This window comes from Hordeum vulgare, chromosome 3H (genome assembly GCF_904849725.1).
Source record: "Hordeum vulgare subsp. vulgare chromosome 3H, MorexV3_pseudomolecules_assembly, whole genome shotgun sequence".
NCBI classification, from domain to species: domain Eukaryota; kingdom Viridiplantae; phylum Streptophyta; class Magnoliopsida; order Poales; family Poaceae; genus Hordeum; species Hordeum vulgare.
The window spans coordinates 584,787,470-584,810,241 of record NC_058520.1 but is presented as its reverse complement, the minus strand read 5'-3'; the positions used below and the strand labels follow the sequence as shown (position 1 = coordinate 584,810,241).

At 43.0% G+C, this 22,772-nt stretch overlaps 1 protein-coding gene across 1 annotated transcript; it reads left to right on the top strand.

Annotated features, from left to right (window-relative positions):
- The first annotated feature begins 17,548 nt into the window (after positions 1-17,548).
- LOC123440796 (nuclear transcription factor Y subunit B-4-like) lies at positions 17,549-18,382 on the top strand. Its single transcript, XM_045117343.1, has one exon. It carries the CDS (start codon positions 17,621-17,623, stop codon positions 18,137-18,139), a length of 519 nt encoding a protein of 172 aa, XP_044973278.1. The 5' UTR covers positions 17,549-17,620; the 3' UTR covers positions 18,140-18,382.
- The last annotated feature ends 4,390 nt before the right edge of the window (positions 18,383-22,772 follow it).

The window sequence follows — 22,772 nt, the reverse complement described above, 5'->3', positions numbered from 1 at the left end:
CTAAGTTGAAAGATGATGGAAGCAACTTTGTAGACTGGGCTCGTAATCTTAAGCTAATCTTACAAGCTGGGAAGAAGGATTATGTCCTTAATGCTGCGCTAGGAGATGAACCACCCGCTACGGCTGATCAGGATCTTAAGAACGCTTGGTTAGCACGTAAGGAGGACTACTCAGTAGTTCAATGTGCAGTCTTGTATGGCTTAGAACCGGGACTTCAACGTCGCTTTGAGCGTCATGGAGCATTTGAGATGTTCCAGGAGTTGAAGTTTATATTTCAGAAGAACGCCCGGATCAAGAGGTATGAGACCTCCGATAAATTCTATGCTTGCAAGATGGAGGAGAACTCATCTGTCAGTGAACATGTGCTCAAAATGTCTGGGTACTCAAACCGTCTAGCTGAGCTGGGGATTGAACTCCCGCAAGAGGCTATCACTGACAGAATCCTTCAATCACTGCCGCCAAGCTATAAAGGCTTTGTGTTGAACTACAACATGCAAGGGATGAACAAGTCACCCGGCGAGTTGTTTGCGATGCTGAAAGTCGCAGAGTCTGAACTCCGTAAAGAACATCAAGTGTTTATGGTGAATAAGACCACTAGTTTCAAGAGAAACGGCAAAGGCAAGAAGGGTAATTCGAAGAAGAGCGGCAAGCCTATTGCCAATCCGACGAAGAAACCCAAAGCTGGACCTAAGCCTGAAACGGAGTGTTACTATTGCAAGGGTATGGGTCACTGGAAGCGCAATTGCCCCAAGTATGTGGCAGATAAGAAGGCGGCCAAAGAAAAATCAGGTATATTTGATATACATGTTATTGATGTGTACTTAACCGGCTCTCGTAGTAGTGCCTGGGTATTCGATACCGGTTCTGTTGCTCATATTTGCAAGTCGAAACAGGAACTGCGGAATAGACGAAGGTTGGCGAAAGATGAAGTGACGATGCGCGTAGGAAATGGTTCCAAGGTTGATGCAATCGCCGTCGGCACAGTTTCACTTCAGTTACCATCAGGATTAGTGATGAACTTAAATCATTGTTATTTAGTGCCTGCGTTGAGCATGAACATTATATCTGGATCTTGTTTATTGCGAGACGGTTACTCTTTTAAGTCAGAGAATAATGGTTGTTCTATTTCTATGAGTAACATCTTTTATGGTCATGCACCTAATGTGAGAGGATTGTTCATATTGAATCTTGATAGCGATACGCATATACATAACATTGAGACCAAAAGAGTTAGAGTTAACAATGATAGCGCCATATTTTTGTGGCACTGCCGCTTAGGTCATATTGGTGTAAAGCGCATGAAGAAACTCCATGTTGATGGACTTTTGGAGTCACTTGACTTTGATTCACTTGACACGTGCGAACCATGCCTCATGGGCAAGATGACTAAGACTCCGTTCTCCGAAACTATGGAGCGTGCAAGTGACTTGTTGGAAATCATACATACCGATGTGTGTGGTCCGATGAGCGTAGAGGCGCGCGGCGGATATCGTTATTTTCTCACCTTCACTGACGATTTGAGTAGATATGGTTATGTCTACTTGATGAAGCACAAGTCTGAAACATTTGAAAAGTTCAAGCAATCTCAGAGTGAAGTGGAAAATCATCGTAACAAGAAGATCAAGTTCCTACGGTCTGATCGTGGGGGTGAATATCTGAGTTTCGAGTTTGGTGCTCACTTAAGACAATGTGGAATTGTTTCACAGTTAACACCGCCTGGAACACCACAGCGTAATGGTGTGTCCGAACGTCGTAATCGTACTTTATTAGAGATGGTGCGATCTATGATGTCTCTTACTGATTTGCCGTTATCGTTTTGGGGTTATGCATTAGAAACAGTTGCATTCACTTTAAATAGGGCACCATCAAAATCCGTTGAGACGACACCATACGAACTGTGGTATGGCAAAAGGCCAAAGTTGTCGTTTCTTAAAGTTTGGGGATGTGATGCTTATGTCAAAAAGCTTCAGCCTGAAAAGCTGGAACCCAAAGCGGAAAAGTGCGTCTTCATAGGTTACCCAAAGGAGACAGTTGGGTACACCTTCTATCTCAAATCTGAGGGCAAAGTGTTTGTTGCTAAAAACGGAGCTTTTCTCGAGAAGGAGTTTCTCTCGAGAGAATTGAGTGGGAGGAAGATAGAACTTGACGAGGTTGTCGAACCTCTCATCCCTCTAGATGGTGGCGCAGGGCAAGGGGAAACCTCTGTCGTTGCAACGCCGGTTGAGGAGGAAGTTAATGATGATGATCATGAAACTCCGGTTCAAGTTTTTGTCGAACCACGCAGGTCGACGAGACCACGTGCTGCTCCAGAGTGGTACGGTAATCCCGTCTTATCGATCATGTTGTTGGACAACAATGAACCTGCAAATTATGAAGAAGCAATGGTGGGCCCAGATTCCAACAAATGGCTAGAAGCCATGAAGTCCGAGATAGGATCCATGTATGAGAACAAAGTGTGGACTTTGGAGGTACTACCTGAGGGCCGCAAGACTATTTAGAACAAATGGATTTTTAAGAGGAAGACGGACGCTGACGGCAATGTGACCGTTTATAAAGCTCGACTTGTGGCAAAGGGTTTTTCACAAGTTCAAGGAGTTGACTACGATGAGACTTTCTCACCCGTAGCGATGCTTAAGTCCGTCAGAATCATGTTAGAAATAGCTGCATTTTTCGATTATGAAATCTGGTAGATGGATGTCAAAACGGCGTTCCTTAATGGTTTCCTTAAGGAAGAATTGTATATGATGCAACCCGAAGGTTTTGTCGATCCTAAGAATGCTAACAAGGTGTGCAAGCTCCAACGATCCATTTATGGACTGGTGCAAGCATCTCAGGGTTGGAACAAACGCTTTGATGAGGTAATCAAAGCATTTGGGTTTATACAAGTGGTTGGAGAATCTTGTATTTACAAGAAAGTGAGTGGGAGCTATGTGGCGTTTCTAATATTATATGTGGATGACATATTGCTGATTGGAAACAACGTGGAGTTTTTAGAGAGCATAAAGGATTACTTGAATAAAAGTTTCTCTATGAAGGACCTAGGAGAAGCTAATTACATTCTAGGTATTAAGATCTATAGGGATAGATCAAAACGCCTGATAGGACTTGCACAAAGCACATACCTTGATAAAGTTTTGAAGAGGTTCAAAATGGAACAGTCCAAGAAAGGGTTCTTGCCAGTTTTACAAGGTACGAGATTGAGTAAGACTCAGTGCCCAGCAACTGATGAGGATAGAGAGCATATGTGCTCCGTCCCCTATGCTTCAGCCATAGGTTCTATCATGTATGCAATGCTGTGCACTAGACCGGATGTTAGCCTAGCCATAAGCATGGCAGGTAGGTTCCAGAGTAATCCAGGAGTGGATCACTGGACAGCAGTCAAGAATATCCTGAAGTACCTGAAAAGGACTAAGGAGATGTTTCTCGTGTATGGAGGTGACGAAGAGCTCGCCGTAAAAGGTTACGTCGATGCAAGCTTTGACACAGATCCGGACGACTCTAAGTCGCAAACCGGATACGTATTTATTCTTAATGGGGGTGCAGTAAGCTGGTGCAGTTCCAAGCAAAGCGTCGTAGCAGATTCTACATGTGAAGCGGAGTACATGGCTGCCTCAGAGGCGGCTAAGGAGGGTGTCAGGACGAAGCAGTTCATGACGGATCTTAGAGTGGTGCCAAGCGCACTGAATCCAATAACCTTGTTCTGTGACAACACTGGTGCCATTGCCTTAGCAAAGGAACCACGGTTTCACAAGAAGACCAGACACATCAAACGACGCTTCAACCTCATCCGCGACTACGTCGAGGGAGAGGACGTAAATATATGCAAAGTGCACACGAATCTGAATGTAGCAGACCCACTGACTAAACCTCTTCCACGACCAAAGCATGATCAACACCAGAACTGTATGGGTGTTAGATTTATTACAATGTAATTCGCACGATGATGTGAGGGCTAGATTAATGACTCTAGTGCAAGTGGGAGACTGTTGGAATTATGCCCTAGAGGCAATAATAAATATAGTTATTATTATAATTCCTGTATCAAGATGATCGCTTATTATCCATGCTATAATTGTATTGAATGAAGACTCATTTACATGTGTGGATACATAGACAAAACACTGTCCCTAGCAAGCCTCTAGTTGGCTAGCCAGTTGATCAAAGATAGTCAGTGTCTTCTGATTATGAACAAGGTGTTGTTGCTTGATAACTGGATCACGTCATTAGGAGAATCACGTGATGGACTAGACCCAAACTAATAGACGTAGCATGTTGATCGTGTCATTTTGTTGCTACTGTTTTGTGCGTGTCAAGTATTTATTCCTATGACCATGAGATCATATAACTCACTGACACCGGAGGAATGCTTTTTGTGTATCAAACGTCGCAACGTAACTGGGTGACTATAAAGATGCTCTACAGGTATCTCCGAAGGTGTTAGTTGAGTTAGTATGGATCAAGACTGGGATTTGTCACTCCGTGTGACGAAGAGGTATCTCGGGGCCCACTCGGTAATACAACATCACACACAAGCCTTGCAAGCAATGTAACTTAGTGTAAGTTGCGGGATCTTGTATTACGGAATGAGTAAAGAGACTTGTCGGTAAACGAGATTGAAATAGCTATGCGGATACTGACGATCGAATCTCGGGCAAGTAACATACCGAAGGACAAAGGGAATGACATACGGGATTATATGAATCCTTGGCACTGAGGTTCAAACGATAAGATCTTCGTAGAATATGTAGGATCCAATATGGGCATCTAGGTCCCTCTATTGGATATTGACCGAGGAGTCTCTCGGGTCATGTCTACATAGTTCTCGAACCCGCAGGGTCTGCACACTTAAAGTTCGACGTTGTTTTATGCGTATTTGAGTTATATGGTTGGTTACCGAATGTTGTTCGGAGTCCCGGATGAGATCACGGACGTCACGAGGGTTTCCGGAATAGTCCGGAAACGAAGATTGATATATAGGATGACCTCATTTGATTACCGGAAGGTTTTTGGAGTTACCGGGAATGTGCCGGGAATGACGAATGGGTTCCGGGAGTTCACCGGGGGCCAACCCACCCCGGGGAAGCCCATAGGCCATGAGGGTGGCGCACCAGCCCTTAGTGGGCTGGTGGGACAGCCCAAAAGGTCCCTATGCGCCTAGGAAAGAAAATCAAAGAGAAAAGAAAAAAAAAGGGAGGTGGGAAGGGAAGGAAGGACTCCCACCCACCAAACCAAGTCCAACTCGGTTTGGGGGGGGAGCCTTCCCCCTTGGACTCGGCCGACCCCCTTGGGGCTCCTTGAGCCCCAAGGCAAGGTCCCCTCCGTCCCACCTATATATACGGAGGTTTTAGGGCTGATTTGAGACGACTTTTCCACGGCAGCCCGACCACATACCTCCACGGTTTTTCCTCTAGATCGCGTTTCTGCGGAGCTCGGGCGGAGCCCTGCTGAGACAAGGTCATCACCAACCTCCGGAGCGCCGTCACGCTGCCGGAGAACTCTTCTAACTCTCCGTCTCTCTTGCTGGATCAAGAAGGCGGAGATCATCGTTGAGCTATACGTGTGCTGAACGCGGAGGTGTCGTCCGTTCGGTACTAGATCGTGGGACTGATCGCGGGATTGTTCGCGGGGCAGATCGAGGGACGTGAGGACGTTCCAATACATCAACCGCGTTCACTAACGCTTCTGCTGTACGATCTACAAGGGTACGTAGATCACTTATCCCCTCTCGTAGATGGACATCACCATGATAGGTCTTCGTGCGCGTAGGAAATTTTTTGTTTCCCATGCGACGTTCCCCAACAGCCCAGAACAGCCTTTGTTGTGTTGCGCCCTCCTTAAAAGCATGGTACTTCTCAGCTTCTTCCGCACTCTTCAATTAGATCTGCAATTGCACGTGGAGAACTCCATATCCGAGTAAGAGATCCAAATCTTCGTCTGCCAAATGTACAATGTAGTAAATATCGCTTACCAGCTGCAATGTGCTTGATCTGATGGACCTCTTTCTGAAGGTCATGTGCTTCCTTCCGCACTTCTTGGAGTGTGGCGGTGACCGGCATTGGTTTGGTCGCTTTTTCTTTTTTCCTTTCTGTTCAAGGGCCTCAATCTTCGTGATGGCCTCCTTAAGTTCTTGCTGAACTTCGCTGACCCGAGCCTCGAATTTTTCGCTAACATCTTTGGCGTGTGTGGCCGCCGTCCTGTGTTCGGCGGCTTCTTTCTTGGCCTGGCCCAGTTCGGCTTTAAGCCAATCATCGTCAGCAGCAACAGTTGTGACAGTCATTTGGACAACACGCATTTAGAGGCAAAGATTACAAATAATTCAATAAGAGAGCTAAGGCTTGCACACTTACTTTGAGCGTCATCAAAACGCTTGTTGATGCGATCCACCTCCTCGTCGAAAACTTCTAATTTCGGATTCATTTTCGCCAACTCCAGGGAGTTGGGGGCTGTGGTTAACGTAGAAGCCTACAGAAGAACATATTTTGTAGGTTTCTAGATTTTTTTTAAATCTTTTGCTAGGGTGTGTTCTCAACAACCCACCGGAGCCTTGGGGGTTACACACACTTTTTCCGAACTATTCTAACCCCGCATGAGTCTTTCAAACTCACATATGGCTTGGGGGCTACTAGTCATAATAAAAAAATTAGAGAATACATAATTGCGAACGGAAATGTATGCGGATTACCTTGATGCCTGCTAGCAGTTTCTCAAAATCTCCTTTCAGACCGTTATCAACGAACTGAATGCTTTGCAAAACCGCACTCAGATGAGTGCGGCATTCTTCGGGATGGAAGGATCATTAAGACCTTCCTCCCTTAACTTAGGCCACCTAGTTCGGGGTGGATCCATTGTGGATGGATTCAGATGTGCCGTAGCAGCCTCTCTTTGTGGAGAGACTACTATTGATGGTGTCGGAGAGGAACGACCCTCTGGAGTTGTCTTTGAAGGAGACCGAGAAGATCTTGGACATCCCTCCTTTGTCGCCAGGGGGAGCTCATCCTCCTGGTCCTTTGTGGCCGGAGTGTTAACCTCGGCCATAATATCGTCACCCCCAACTGTAATCCTCGGCTGCAGGGGGAGGTGTGTGGGGTGAGCCGGTCCCGCTTTCAGCCAGATTGGCTTGGAAGTGGACTATTTGAGAGAACTCTTAGGACCACGATGGAGGTATGGCAATCTTTACAAATGCTTATCTTAATGGATTAGTTATTTGCATCTAACATTTTTTGTGTGTTGTCCCAGAAGTTTAGGACTCGGTTCCACAAGATGGGAGCTATCCTTTCTTGCCACGGTGCTAAGTCCGTGGACGTGTTTACAGATGGTACTAGCCACTCCTACAGAGCTAGACGTTCTTATCTCTGCAACGAGGAGATGGAGGAGGAGAACGTACAAGAAGAGGAGCTGACACAAGAGAAGCAGGCACAACAAGAGCATGAGTATGATATTGATGCTCCACAGCCGTCACAGCCGTCACAACCTACACAGCGGAAGAAAGACAAAGATAAGACACCAAGGGTGCCAAGAAAGAAGAAATGGAATAATGACTTTCTTAGTCCGGAGTATCCTCATAAGCTTTTTCCTAAGGGGAATGACTAGAGAAGAGGAAGAGGAGTCTAGCGAAGAAGAGGACGAAGAGGAAGAGGAAGTGCCTAAAAGAAAGGGAAAAGCACACAGAGAGGAAGAAGGAAGTGATCAAGATTGGTCCTTCATAGTTCTCGAGTGTCACCTCATAGGTTGATAAGAACTTGTCGTATGTTCGTCAAATTTGTATGAACTTGTCATGGAGTGATCTTGTTATGCTATGTGAATTCGTGAACTTGTCGTGAAGTGAAGTGAACTTATGTTATCTAGAATTCATGAACTTGTCGTGATGTGAAGTGAACTTCTTATGTTATCTTGAATTCTTTAACTTGCTATGAAATTGCTTTGATGTCATGAATTCATGAGCTTTCAATGAGGTAGCTATGATTTTACATGTTACAGCGCACCATATGCCAAGGACCATGGCATCTGGTCTGAACAGGGCAACCAAACGCCAAGGACCATGGCGTCTAGGGATGAAAACGGAGCGGAAACGGACGAAACTGGGTGCTATCAGATTTCTTTCATATTTTTTTGCAGAAGCAGAAACGAATACAGAAACCCCAGAAATGAATCCGGAAACAGATACTACCGGAAACAGACACAGAACAAATACGAAGCACACACGGAAACATATGTGGGCATTGTTCGGAAATTTTAAACCCCTGTCGTGTAGAAATAAAAATAAAACCAAGAATATAATGAAATGTTACCATGGCTAAAAATAGTATGATTATGTTGGCGCCTTAGCATAGTATAGTAGTAGTATTGTACAATTGTGTATAGGGTTTAGTTGAGTACGTATGTGGTAATTGGCCTCAAATGACCCATTATGATCATTGTGTCATTGAGCGTCTGGTACTTGGGTAACAAAGAACCCATAAGCCTATACAAAAAATGGAAATTTTATATTCACGAAAACGGAGAGTTTCATTTTTCCTCAAGAAAAGCGGAAAGTTTCCACTCCATTTTCATCCCTATTGGCGTCTGGTCTGAACAGGGCAACCAAACGCCAAGGACCATGGCGTCTGGTTCCTCCATATTTTTTGGATTTTATGCATCATTAACCAAATCATATTTAGATCAAACATAAACATTATATAGACTCAAATGACACAAATAGTAAAAAAATCACATAAGCATTACAGAGTATCAAATGACATAAGCAGGCTTAGTTCAAATCACGTAAGCATTACAGAGTATCAAATTACAGAGTCTCAAATGATAGAAGCACGCTCTACATACCAACTCGGTTTCTTGTAACAATGCAATTCAACAATCCTTCTCCATTTGAATTCTTACAACATTTGTTGAACTGTGTTCTCATCAGTTAGTTCAATCATGGCTTTGTCATTTGATTGTTTGTTGGTTCTATAGTACATAAAATCGTCTTCGTTCAACCTGTACTTCACCATGAATTTAGTCTTCAAGAAATCAATAGTGATAAGTTCATCATTCATTTGCTCCCATGGACCATTAGCATAGCCTTTTACATGCACAACAACACAATGGGACAAAGTACCCACTGTCTAGCATTAGCAATCTGCAACACACAAATTTTGTAAGTTTTCATCCTAAATAATCCTAAAAATCCTAAATTATTTCTTGAAGTCTAACACTAACCAAAGTTCACCCAAAACACTAACTAGCCTAAACCACAATCTTTCTACTCATAAAGCAAATATTTCTACTACAACAGGCTTATCCATATTAGCAAAGATTAACAAGATATTCAAACACACTAAAATTAGGAGAAAGCATGAGCTATGGTTTCTCCAAGTTGTAAAAAATCTAGCAAAATAACAAGATTTAACCCAAAAAATGGATGATTCGGGGAGATTACTACAAGCAACAAAGAGATGGAAAGATCCACCTAAGGGAGGCACCTTTTGGAGAGGATTTGATGGGGGGTTGAGGGGTGGGAGGGAGGGGGAGAGCAGGAGTACAACAGCAAGCTCAGGCTGGATTGGGGAGAGTGAGTGGGGTGGGTCCCACACACACTGGCTAGTGCACTTACCAGCACATGAAACGCCAAACACCATGGCGTCTGGACTAAACAGGGCAACCAAACGTCATACACCTTGGCGTCTGGGTGCCTACCAGAAACAACTACAATTTTGCTCTCTGGGTAAGGACCCAAACGCCATGGTCCCTAGCGTCTGGTGACGTGGCCCATATCGCCAAACGCCATAAACCTTGGCGCCTGGGTTCCTACCAGAGGCAACAACAATTTTTCTCTCTTGGTTTGTTGATTCACATACATAGTTGGTACAATGACAAGTTCATCACACACTCTGATAAGTCACGAGTAACATACATAGTTACTACAATAATAAGTTCATCACACACTTAGTTCATAGACATAGTTTCAACAACAAGAAGTTCATCGCATACAAGAGGTCTCGAATAACATGAGAAGTTCATCACACACAAGAGTTCTCGAATAACATGAAAAGTTCATCACACATAGGAAATCCCATCGTCGATGCCATTGCCATGAATCCTCTTTCTATTGAGTAGTACGGGGCCATATTCCCTTCTTGTCACGTGCCTCGTCCTCTGCTTGTGCATCACAAGCCCTTGCAAGCTTTCTTGCCCTCTCTTCTTGACGAGCCTCCTTCTCGTTGCGTACCCTCTCCTCCTCACGCTTCTTGCGCTCCTTCTTCTCCTTCTCACGATGCTCCCTCTCCTCCTCGCGTGCTAAAGATTCCTTGAAAAGGTGTTGCCTCCGCATGCAATCTTGATATTGGTCCTTGATACGTCTCCAACGTATCTATAATTTTTTATGGTTTCATGCTCATATTTTGTCAAACTTTGGATGTTTTGCATGCCTTTTATTTATTTTCTGGGACTAACTTATTAATTCAGTGTCAAGTGCCAGTTCCTGTTTTTTCCATGTTTTTTACCCCTTTCAGAGGAGATTTTGAAACGGAGTCCAAACGGAAGAAAATCCCTGAAAAGAATTTTTCTGGAACGGAAGAAGATCGGAGGAATTGGGAGCCAAGCCAGAAGAGCCCCAGGGGCCCCACAAGGCCCCACCCCGCGACCAGGGGGGCCATGCCATGCAGGCTTGTGGTCCCCCTGGAGGTCCCCTAACCTAGATCTTGCGCCTATAAATTCCCAAATATTCCTAAAAAATCAGGAGAGCATCGTAATCACTTTTCCGCCGCCACAAGCTTCTGTCTCCGCAAGATCCCATCTGGGGCACGTCCTAGTGCCCTGTCGGAGGGGGGATTTGGACACGGAAGGCTTCTCCGTCAACACCATGAGCTCTCCGATGATGCGTGAGTAGTTCACCATAGACCTACGGGTCCATAGCTAGTAACTAGATGGCTTCTTCTCTCTCTTGGATCTTCAATACAAAGTTCTCCATGATCTTCATGGAGATCTATCCGATGTAATGTTCTTTAGCGGTGTGTTTGTCGAGATCCGATGAATTGTGGATTTATGATCAGATTATCTATGAATCTTATTTGAGTTTCTTCTGATCTCTCTTATGCATGATTTCATATCCTTGTAATTCTCTTCGAGTTGTGGGTTTTGTATGGCCAACTAGATCTATGATTCTTGCAATGGAAGAAGTGCTTGGTTTTGGGTTCATACCGTGCGGTGACCTCACCCAGTGACAGAAGGGGTAGCGAGTCACGTATCGTGTTGTTGCCATCAAGGGTAAAAAGATGGGGTTTTCATCATTGGTTTGAGATTATCCCTCTACATCATGTCATCTTGCTTAAAGCGTTACTCTGTTCGTCACGAACTCAATACACTAGATGCATGCTGGATAACGGTCGATGTGTGGAGTAATAGTAGTAGATGCAGAAAGTATCGGTCTACTTGTCTCGGACGTGATGCCTATATGCATGATCATTGCCTTAGATATCGTCATGACTTTGCGCGGTTCTATCAATTGCTCGACGATAATTTGTTCACCCACCGTAATACTTGCTATTTTGAGAGAAGCCTCTAGTGAACACTATGGCCCCCAGGGTCTACTCCACACCATATTTTTAGCCTTACACTTTTTACTTCGTTGCACTTTCCGCCTTCAGATCTCACTTTGCAAACAATCTTGAAGGGATTGACACCCCCTTTGGGTGCAAGCTTGTTTGTGTTTGCGCAGGTACTCTAGACTTGACGAGACCCTCCTTCTGGATCGATACCTTGGTTCTCGAACTGAAGGAAATACTTACTGCTCCTGTGTTGCATCACCCTTTCCTCTTCAAGGGAAAAACCAACGCAAGCCCAATCTCCGTCAACGTGTCAATTTCTGGCGCTGTTGTTTGAGAGGTAGCAGTCCTCTTGGATACGTTCTGGTACTTCGTGATCTATCCAAGTGAAGTACTTGCAAAGAGGTTGAGGAGACTACGTAAAAGACATGTTTCAATTAGTAATATGAGTTCAAACAAATTTAAATTATTTGGGTGTCACATCTAACATACCGGTGGTACGTCATATGCTTTAGTTGGCCGCGCACGATCATGTGTGTAGTTGGGACACATGAAAAATCTTCTACCTTCTGTCCATGACTTTTTACAGTTAGTGGACACCTTCACCTTGCAAACATCACCACACCACCATGGTGGTGTAGGCACATACTTCTCCTTGATCTTGTCCAACTTGACCTCTCTACACGTCTTTGGCATGTCCTCTTGGTCGGCACACAACAGCCTCATCATGGAACCGGATGAAGCCATGCCCACAAAATGAATAATTGTTAACAAAATACATGAACAAATTAAATGTGTAAATGCAATAAAACAAGAAATCACATGACCTGTATGAACACATAATATACCATTCTTCTTCTATTAACCATCTGGATTAAGCAAATAATCGAATGATGATCCATTATCAACATGTCCTCTACGACGAACATCACCTCTAACACTTGTGCTTCCTCTACGACCAACACCACCACCACCTCTAGCACCTGTCCTTCCCGTACGACCACCACCACCACCTCTAACACTTGTCCTTCCTCTTTGACCACCACCATAACCTCTTCACCCTCGTTCACCACCAGATCCTCCTCCATGATGTGTCCTTCGTCTAAGGCTACTGCTAGAAATGCCCCCTTTGACGTTTTCCTTTTCTTGCATGTCCGTGCATTGTGTCGCCCTTCATCGCAATCCCACAATTGATAGTATCTTGAGCCTCCATGAAATGACCGCTACCAAATTGTTTCATGCCACTGTATCCAGCCAAGTCATCCATATCACCCCTGAACGTCTTAGTTCTCATTCTACCCTTGGTCTCCACCTTCAAAAGAGGGTCTGGCTTAATATGGGTGCCATGATACTCAGGCCATTCTGATTGGTCTAAGAAAGGATGAAACTGAGGCGCCCATGTTAACCTAGTAGCTTCCACATGGAACTCTTGCATCCGCGTGGTTTTTCATTCGCAAACTGATATGTGTCCCGCCTTCGCCGTCGTTCTCAAATGCGAGCATGGCCAATGATACTTACTAGGCCTCTCGCACTCACACCATCGTGTCTTGAGGTGCACCTCAAATGCGGCACCACCATATGAATGATCGTCTCGTGTTGTGCCAACTGACTCGTTGATTTGATAGATCATTTCAATTTTGTCGAATCTGATAATTTATGGTTGCAAAGACTTTCTTGCTTCTAACTGAAGTCGTCCATCAACCTTCTCCGGATAATCCATTTTCTCACCTATCCATTTGGCGGTCTCTTTCGAATGCCTCTGAAAGTACTCATTAAGCTTGAAGAAGGTATACTCCACTATTGCAGTCACCGGTAATAAACGGGCACCCTTGAGCACATTTTTGAAACACTCAACCAAGTTGCTCGTCATGTCGCCATATCGCCTACCTCTTTCGTCATGAGCGTGTTCCCGCTTGTGCTTCTCGCTGAAATACCTTGTTAAGAATTATTTTCCCCCTTCATTCATCCATGCATAGAGTTTGTTGTAGCAAGCATCGAAAGCTTCAGTAGTGAAGGCCACACATACATGAGTAAGGTCTTTATTGAACTCCTTGCTCTTACATGCCCGGTAAAAGTTGGCCACGAAATGCCTCATGCACCATCTGTGGTGAAGCTTTGGAAAGCCTGGAATAACAATGTACACTGCCTTGACTATGCCATGTTGTTGGTCCGACTTGATGCATACCTCCCTATCACCAATCACCTTGTGCCTCACATGACCCATGAACCACTCCCAGTCGTCTTGATGCTCGGAAGGCACCAAAGAGAATGCAACTGGCAACACATTGTCGTTTGCCAAGTGCGCCATTGCTACCATTAGTGTGCCCTTGTATCTGTCGGTCAAGAAGGTGTCATCTATAGACAAGACCGGACGACAATGCTTAAATGCTGTCACGCATTGTCCATAACTCCAGAAAGCATGGTGGAACACTTCGACGTTATCATCGACCACATGATACATGCACGGGTTCCTATGTGCAATCGCTCCCAACAATCTCGGGAGCTTGTTTTATGCTTCTTCGTAACCACCACACAACATCCTAATAGCATTTTCCTTGTTCCTCCATGCCTTCCCATACTTAACTTCATAATCAAATAGTTCTTTCACTGTCCTCATGAGAAAACTCACTTTGACAATGGGATCAATGGCTATGTCTTTCATAAATTTGTATCCGAGATACTCAGACGTGAGCTGACGGTGTGTCGTACGAAGTCATTTCTTTGGTGGTTTACACATATGAGTGGGAACACAACTTCTTAACACCCATTCTTCGGTTTTTCTAACATTCTTGCACGAACCTTTCATGGGCATCCTTCATCTTCGTGCTCACACTTCACGGTGTAACGCAAATTCATATTGGAGTGCTCAACATAATATGGCGTGTGGTTCCGAATGGCGTAGTCAGACCACCAAACCTTCATGTGAGACAAAGTTAGAAACTTCACTCATTTTCTCAAATAAGCATTCTCGTCCTCGTTATCCTCCCTTGGTTCTCCTGGATCACGACAAGGTGTTGGCTCAATCGTCATGTTTCTCATGCCACCATCAACTACGGCTTTATGGGCAAGGCTGAGATCTCGAAACAAGTGAGTTCTTTTTCCAAGTCAGTCAACTCGAAGTGAATTTGGTTCATCTTCGTCCAATTCTTTCTCAAGACCTTCGTCATCTGATTCATACCCATATAGACGCCTAAAAGGTAACTCACGATCCATCTCCTTTTACGCTATGTATGCATCCTAGTCACCAACATCAATACCATGAAATCCTTCCCTCTAGCTCATCCAAATCAGCATCAGCATCACCATCACCATCCTCTTGAATTACTTTCTCACTGGCAATCACATCAACTTCATTTGCTTGGCTAGTTGGTTGTTGGCTACAAGCATTAGGGGCATACAATTCAACCTCATTTTCTTGGCTACTTGGTGGTTTGAAATGTGGTTTGCGATAAGCATTGGAGGCATCAATCACAATCCTATACTCAACAAGAGGCACACTTGTCCTCTTAGTTATTGGGTAAGATACACGCCGGTCCAAGTCAATTGCAAACCGAGGAGGTCCAACCTTGATGGCAAACAATTCAAGTAACTTGTCTTCCGTTTGGGCAACTTTTTCCATGTACACATCCCAATGCAAGTCAGAGGTGACAGACATACTTTTCAAGCGAGATTTGACTCCAACTCCAACATCATACCTTACTATTAACTTAACAACATCATTGGGGTCCATCCACTCTAAACTATGTCTCACTTCTGCAACAACCTCATCATAGCTAGGGCTTATACCAAAAACAATTGTTTCCTCTCCCGTGTCGACATTGTTACTCAAGAATGCCTCCTTATTCATATAATGAACATTAACAAGTCTCTCCATCTAAAGACGACATGGATGAATTAAACGCATCAATCACAATTGTTGGTTATCTAAAAACAATACATTATACCCAAATTATATCAACACTAAATTATTAATCATATTCAAAAATATCATTGATTAAGATACACTAATCAAAGTTTACCCTAAACACTAACTAACCCTAAACTACAATCTTTCTACTCATAAAACAAATATTTCTACTACAACAAGCTTATCCCTATTACCAAAGATAAACAAGATACTCAAACACACTAAAATTAGGGGAAAGCGTGAACTAAGATTTTGCCAAAATGTAAAAAAAATCTAGCAAAATAACAAGATTTAACCAATTTTTTTTTTGAATGATTCAATGAAGATTATCACAAGCAACAAAATGATGAAAAGATCCATCTAAGAGAAGCAGCTTTTGAAGAGGATTTGATGGGGGCTTAAGGGGTTGGAGAGAGCGAGAGAGCAGAATGGAAGCAACAAGCTTGGGCTGGATTGGGGAGAGTGAGTGGGGTTGGTCCCATCCACTCTACCGTGGGGTACTTCACTTACCAGAACCAGACGCCAAGGTGCACGACGTGTGGGTGTGGAGACGTGACGCCAGGGTCTCTGGTGTGTGGCCCTTTATCACGTCAGCGAGTCAACGGGCCAGCCGGCCATGCGGGCCATGTACCAGACGCCAGGGAACTTGGCGTCTCCCGTGCAACCCAAACGTTAGGGGTGCTGACGTCACGAGGAGAGGTCAGATTTGAAAAAATAAATAAAACTAAGGTCGATTCTGAAATTTGTTAGCTCAAAAGGTAAAAAAAAAATGTCCGAATAGATCAAGCGGTTTATGTTTTTCAGTTAAAACGTCCCGCTCTAAAAATATGCTTGTACTGGGCATCGCCCGCGTCCTTTGCAAACGCAACTAGACTGAGAGATGGAGGTCAGGTAGCTATGTCCGGTCTCCACACAGGTCCGGGAGGATCCAGGAAGGCACGTGCCGCGGCGCTGGAAGCCATGATCGCTCGCCATGCGAGGCTTGTCGGCAGGTGTCGCGCCCCCATCCACCACCCCCACGCCGGGGGCTACGTAAAAGCACGCCGCCTGATTGGCCTGACCGAGCTGTTGCATATATCGATCCAGCTACCCACCACATGCTACTGGCATCGACTTTCGTACGTACGCACGTACCCTCGCACGCACGAAAAGAGGCCAGTGTACTCAGCGCTGGCTAGCTTAATTAGGGTGGTGTAAGATATATCTATGTATCTATGTATGTAGACGTCGATCGAGCACGTACGCTCACAATATATACCATGGTATAATACGTATGTGCAAACTGCATGCATGCTTGGGTGTTGCCGGCCGGTGCACGCCCCATGTTCAAAATGTTCTACATATATAACATTTTTCTACCCAACAATCCAACATGGCAGTCGACCTATTTCTCTCGAAAGATACACGCAAGTACTCTACACTTGTATGTTCCAAGCAACCCATTTTGTTATTCAACGAGCTAGTTGGATATTTTTGATACGCTTCCCATTTTCTCGAAATTTTCGCTTGTCGACGCTGGCCAGATTGCTCAAAAGACATGCCCATGTACTCTATGGTTGTATTTCCAACTGTTCTAAACGAACCTTTTTTTGTAGTTAACGAGCTAGTTGCGTATTTTTTATATGATGCACCATCACTCAAATTTGCTTGTCAACAATATTTTGATGCCCGTTTTGCTCAAAACATATATACAACTACTCTACACTGTAGTCCAAAATGTTCTAGAAAACCTTTATTATCTATCCAACAAGCTAGTACGATATTTTTTTATATGGTGCACCATTGTTGAAGATCTGCAAGTCAATAATCTTTCAAACGATACACGCAGGTACTCTGCACTTGTACTTAAAAATGTTTTAGATAAACCTTTGTTTTCTATTCCACAAGCCAGTTGGATATTTTTAATCTCATGGACGAATAAATGTTATGGACGCCATTTCAAAACAGTAAAGACGAATCATTTACCCGTGTGGAGTAGTGGACAACTGGGTCACGACATACATTCCGCATTTTTTAAGTAGACAGAGAAAAAAGTTAGGTAAGGAAGGCAAAAAACCGCGGATCTCCGTGTATAAAAAGAGTCGCGACTCCATTGACAATACCAGTACCGTTGTGAAGCCTACTTTCGACGTGATCGAACTATATATCTCATTGTGACAAAGATCACATACATACCTTATCCACACTAAATATGACGAATAGGGAGGATTTCATCCATTTCTCCGGTTTTACCCAACAACCGGGGCGCCTCAGCCTTCCTAGGGCGCCATCAACCTCAGGCTCTTCCTCGGGAGATCCTAACGGGCAAGAAGGCCTCCTGCCAATCGCCAACGTGGGGCGGATCATGAAGGACGTGCTGCCGCCGGCAGCCAAGGTCTCGAAGCACGCCAAGGAGGTGATCCAGGAGTGCGCCACGGAGTTCATCGGCTTCGTCACCGGTGAGGCCTCGGAGAGGTGCCGGCGGGAGAGGCGCAAGACGGTGAACGGCGATGACATCTGCCACGCCATGAAGACTCTTGGCCTCGACAACTACGCTGGCGCCATGCGCAGGTACCTGCAGAGGTACCGCGAGGGCGAGGAGCTCACGGCGGCGCTCAACAACCACAGCAGGTCGCCGGTTCCGCCGCCGCCAGATGACGGCATGATCCAGATCGACATCTGGGGCGAGCGGTCCAACTCCAGGGGCAATGAGAAGCATGGCAGCGACTGAACATATACTCTTCGCCTCATCTGACTGAAGTTGTTTCGATCTTCTTGTATTTGCGGTCTTCGTGTACGTCGTGACCTGAACTATAGCTTTTGCTTATGCTCTTGCTTGTGTTCTTACTCCTATGTACTATTGCAATGGATATGTACCTGCTGTACCTGAAAACATTTCGACTTGTATTAACTAGTTTTAGCATGCATTTCATGTTTAGAATGATTTTTTTACAAGAATTTGAGCACATTTGGTTGTTCTCAGAATAATCTCGAATTGTTAATAAGTAGTAATTTTTAGTACCAATTGAAATGCAGAATGATTAGCACATCTGGTCCTGGCGCGCGTCTCACTACTTGGCAGAAGTCTTGTGGAAAGAAGATGAGAAACTAAAAAGCATGGCCCATAGGCTCCAACTGGCTGCATATTCTGGGTAAAGAAAGCAACGCAATCGATCTGAGCTATTGGGTCTTTTGATTGCTCTCAGGTGTAGCCAGAGGGTTTTTTCTATCCCATTGCTCTATGGTGGGTTGTTTTAAATTCCTGTGCATCCAATGGCATAAGAAGATGGTTGGATTGAAGAGCTCAAAAGGGCATCGTAAGTTAGGGTGAATTTCCACTGCACTATAAAGTTCGTAGGGACCACTTCTCGAACAATTCCTTCCCCTTTTCATATTTGGATGCTAGTATTCGTTCGTGATGAAAGACATCCGCATCATACATCACGCGCGGTTGTTATATATTTGTTGCCCGGGAAAGCGATTTTTGCAGCATAAGGCTGTTCGACAACAAGTGTCAAGTTGCGAAGTGAGGATTGTCCTGAAACGCACTACATGATAAAAATTTATTACATTGGATGATGCAAATATGATGATGTTCGCATGCGGTGATGTTCTTTTTACACAAACGCCGCCCACTCATTAGCGCTTGCAAGGGTGCCTACTACTACAAAAAAGCAATAGCTTAATAGTAGTAAATTTTGATTTGTCTACCTCATCGAGCAAGTTAGAGCATGGTTAATAATATAGCCGGTTGCTGGTTATATGATGTTGCCATGTCATCTATATTAAAGGTTATAACTGATAAATACAATAGTAAGATATAAATATATATTGTTTTATTGATGTCTCAATCTCACGTAATGTTCAGGAACACGTGTTGCAGCCGGCTGATAATCTGTGAGCCGCTTTTATTCTCTCTGCTCTTCTATTTTCTCCAACTAATCATAAATATAATATTTTAAGTCATATAGTCTACCTACGTTACCTTAGAGCAAGTACAATAATGTGCTTATAGCCCACTTACATGGCAATTTTGTTCATGTGAAGGAAAAAGACATGAAACAATAAGGGGAGTGGGCTCTTATGCAAGAGCCAATCTATATGCGTGCTCCTAAGCAGATGCAATAAATATAAAGAAATAGATAAAGAGAAGATGGACAAAAGTAGTACTCATATAGCTAACCATGTTGTATGAGTGACTAAAAGTAATGACTACATGTGGCATGGCAATATTATATAGTGAGCAGTTGACTATATTATTAACCATGATGTTATTTTACTTGCTCTTAGTGTGATGTACTTCTAGGCTCGTAAAGGAACTACGTCTCACCTCTATGAAGTTCTTATTGGATTTTTTTGTGATGCGTGTTGAGGAGTGGGGTACCCTTTGTTCTATATCGCACTAAGAGAGAATGACCTTACTCGAAATAAATAGTACATTTCTAGCAACTACCAACAACCAATTTGTTCTTATTAGTATGGTATACTCATCTTTTAGGCAGTGGCGGATCTAAGGGATGGACAGGGTGGTCCATGGATCACCCTGAGATGTCCACATAAGCTATATGTATCATAGAAAAATAATTAAAAATAATACATTTCTATGAATAATTATACTGTTGGACCATCCTGTCATGTTGGGCTAGATCCGCCACTGCTTTTAGGTGTCATCCTAGTTTTGACGTTGTTTATTTTCACTAATAAATACGTCTCACATCCAAAGCGACAAATTAAATAAAGCACTTCATTTTGTAATGGAAGTGATTTGTCCAATTAGCATTTTCGTTGTTCTGAACAACATCAGAAACAACGACTCGGGCCTAAGAACCTCAATGACCTGCACCATTGGGAATGGTAGTTGGGCTAGCCTGTAGAGGGACAAGTGGATTGAGGATTACATAGTCCATAACGGCGTGCAAGAGCTATTTAAACTTGCCTCCAGGAAAAAAATGGCGATGGAGGAACTTGAGCGTGATAAATGGTTCACTCTTGTTACTCGCATCGCATGACTACCCTAGTCCAGCTGCGAGAATTTTGTCGACCTCTTAAGCCTACTTGAAAACCCAGCTTGCGTCCATCACTCTTGTGCTGACTCCATATGTTGGAATGGGACTGCCGTCGATGAATATTTGACAAGCTCGGCATATAAGGCAATTCATTTGCCAACATCAAACCTTCATCCTACCAAAATGCTGGAAAGTTATATGGATGTGCCTAAAACAGATACTCTTTGTGTGGTTGGTGCTTCACTACAAAAATATCATGGCCAAATACGAGTAATCAGCGGATGGTGGCCATATAACTAAACGTGAGAATGGTTATTAAAAAACCGGGTGTAACGGTTCGGTTCTTACTTTGGGTTTAATTGGTTCAGGTTTTATTGGGCTGAGATTTTTTTAGTTTGGTTTTGGTTTGGGTATATGGAGAAACCAGTTTGGGTATAGTTGGTTATGTGTTTAAACGGTTTGGTTATTAGCGGTTATAAACTATGGGTCCAAACCGGTTTCTAGGCATTGGTTATATGGAATAATCAACTACGACTGAGAACGAGTATCTTTGATCCGCGTGCATGCTGTGATGCACTATGTAATTATGTATTATGGGGAAACAGCAGATGAAAATCGGAAGTGTTTTCTTGTGCTTTCGCTAAGCAATTTGGTTTTAATACACTTGTTAGTGAGCTTATCAGCCATGGACATGTTATTTTTGCCTCTTACTGTGTGTTGATTGTATCTCAAGGATTACTTTTTCTAAACTGTTGTAGATGCACTTATGCCTATTCTATCTTATTTATTTCTTAACATGTCAATTTGTGCAATCATATGTACATTAAAGCAAACTCATGGTTATGTACTGGGTTTAAACCCATTGTTATGTTTTGGGTTTAAATTGGTTTGGGTGGAAAAAATAGTGGGTTTGGTTTTGGTTGGGCCAAAAATGACACTAAATGGGTATGGTTCAAGTATGGTTTTAAGAGATAAATGAATGGGTATGGTTCAGGTATGGTTCAAGTATGTAACTATTCTCAGGTTTACATATAACTCTATTTGCCAATTGTGCCACGCAAGCAAGGAGATGGTTCCTCACCTATGCAAAAGACCACCCTTTTTCTCAGGATGTGTGAAAATGAGTAAATGTCTGGCTAGGCTATAAAACAATATTTGTATGAGTTTCTAGAGACCCTCATTGTTGTGTGCAGTCTTTAGTGGTGAAGGCAAACATACCAGATGTACGTGTCTAGCTTCATCCAGAACACAAAAGGGAGGTGTTTCGTGTTTCTGTATGTAACCGTGCACGTTTAGATTGGGTGTTTATTTTAAGTCGATTTTTATAGAAAAAAACGAGTGGACTTAGTTTGACAGCTTAGAGATGTAAGAGAACAATCTTTTAGGGGTAGAGAAATTTATTTTGTGGTAGTAATATAATAACATAAAATGGAACTACAAAAGTGTTTGTACCTTGCTTTGTTGCGAACAGTATTTTGTGTGTGTGTGGCGCGCGATGTAGGAGCGATGGATTGCAAGCACCCTTTTTTTGTTCTCTTTGTATTTTCAAAATGGAAAAGTATTTCAGTAAAATTAAAAATAATATTACTCGTGTGTTTACAAAACGTTTGTGCACTATGTGTGCATGGGTAGCTCCTAGCTAGCGTTGCATGCGCCCGTTAACAATCCGGCGCCTACAATATTGCTGGCATGGGCCGGCCCATTAGCACGACCTCGAGTTGCCGGGTTTTTCTTTGTTCTTTTTTTTTCTTGTTGATGTGGTAGAAAAAACCGTCCATATTTCCTATTTGTTACAACAATAAAAATATGAAATAAAATAAATATACAGATTTCAACAAAAAGGTTCATCCATTTGAAAAAAATCATATATTTAAAAAGATTCATCAATTTGCAAAAAAAAATACTAAAATTGAAAAAATGTTCATCCAATTTTAAAAATGTTCATGAAATTTGTAAAAAGTTAGTTAAATCTGAAGCAATGTTCACATAAATTCCAAAAAAAATCATGTATGTTTAAAAAGTTCATAAACCTTACAAAAGTTCATAATTTTCGAAACATATTCATCCATTTTCAAAAAGATGTTTATCAATTTTCAAAAACTTTCATCGGTATTAAGAACAGTTCATAGTATTTTAACGTTTTAGAAAAGGTTCATCAGTTTTCAGAGAAAATTTCATAAATTCAAAAAAATGTACGTCAAAATTTTAAAGAAAATTCATCGATATTTAAAAAAGTTCAAAGAATCTTATAAAAATTGTAACCCGTCATCTTGATAAATACTTAGAATGTCCCAGGCGCCAATCTAAACGAATGTCAAAAGACTGTTTTAAAAGTTCAAAGAATCGATATTTAGAATG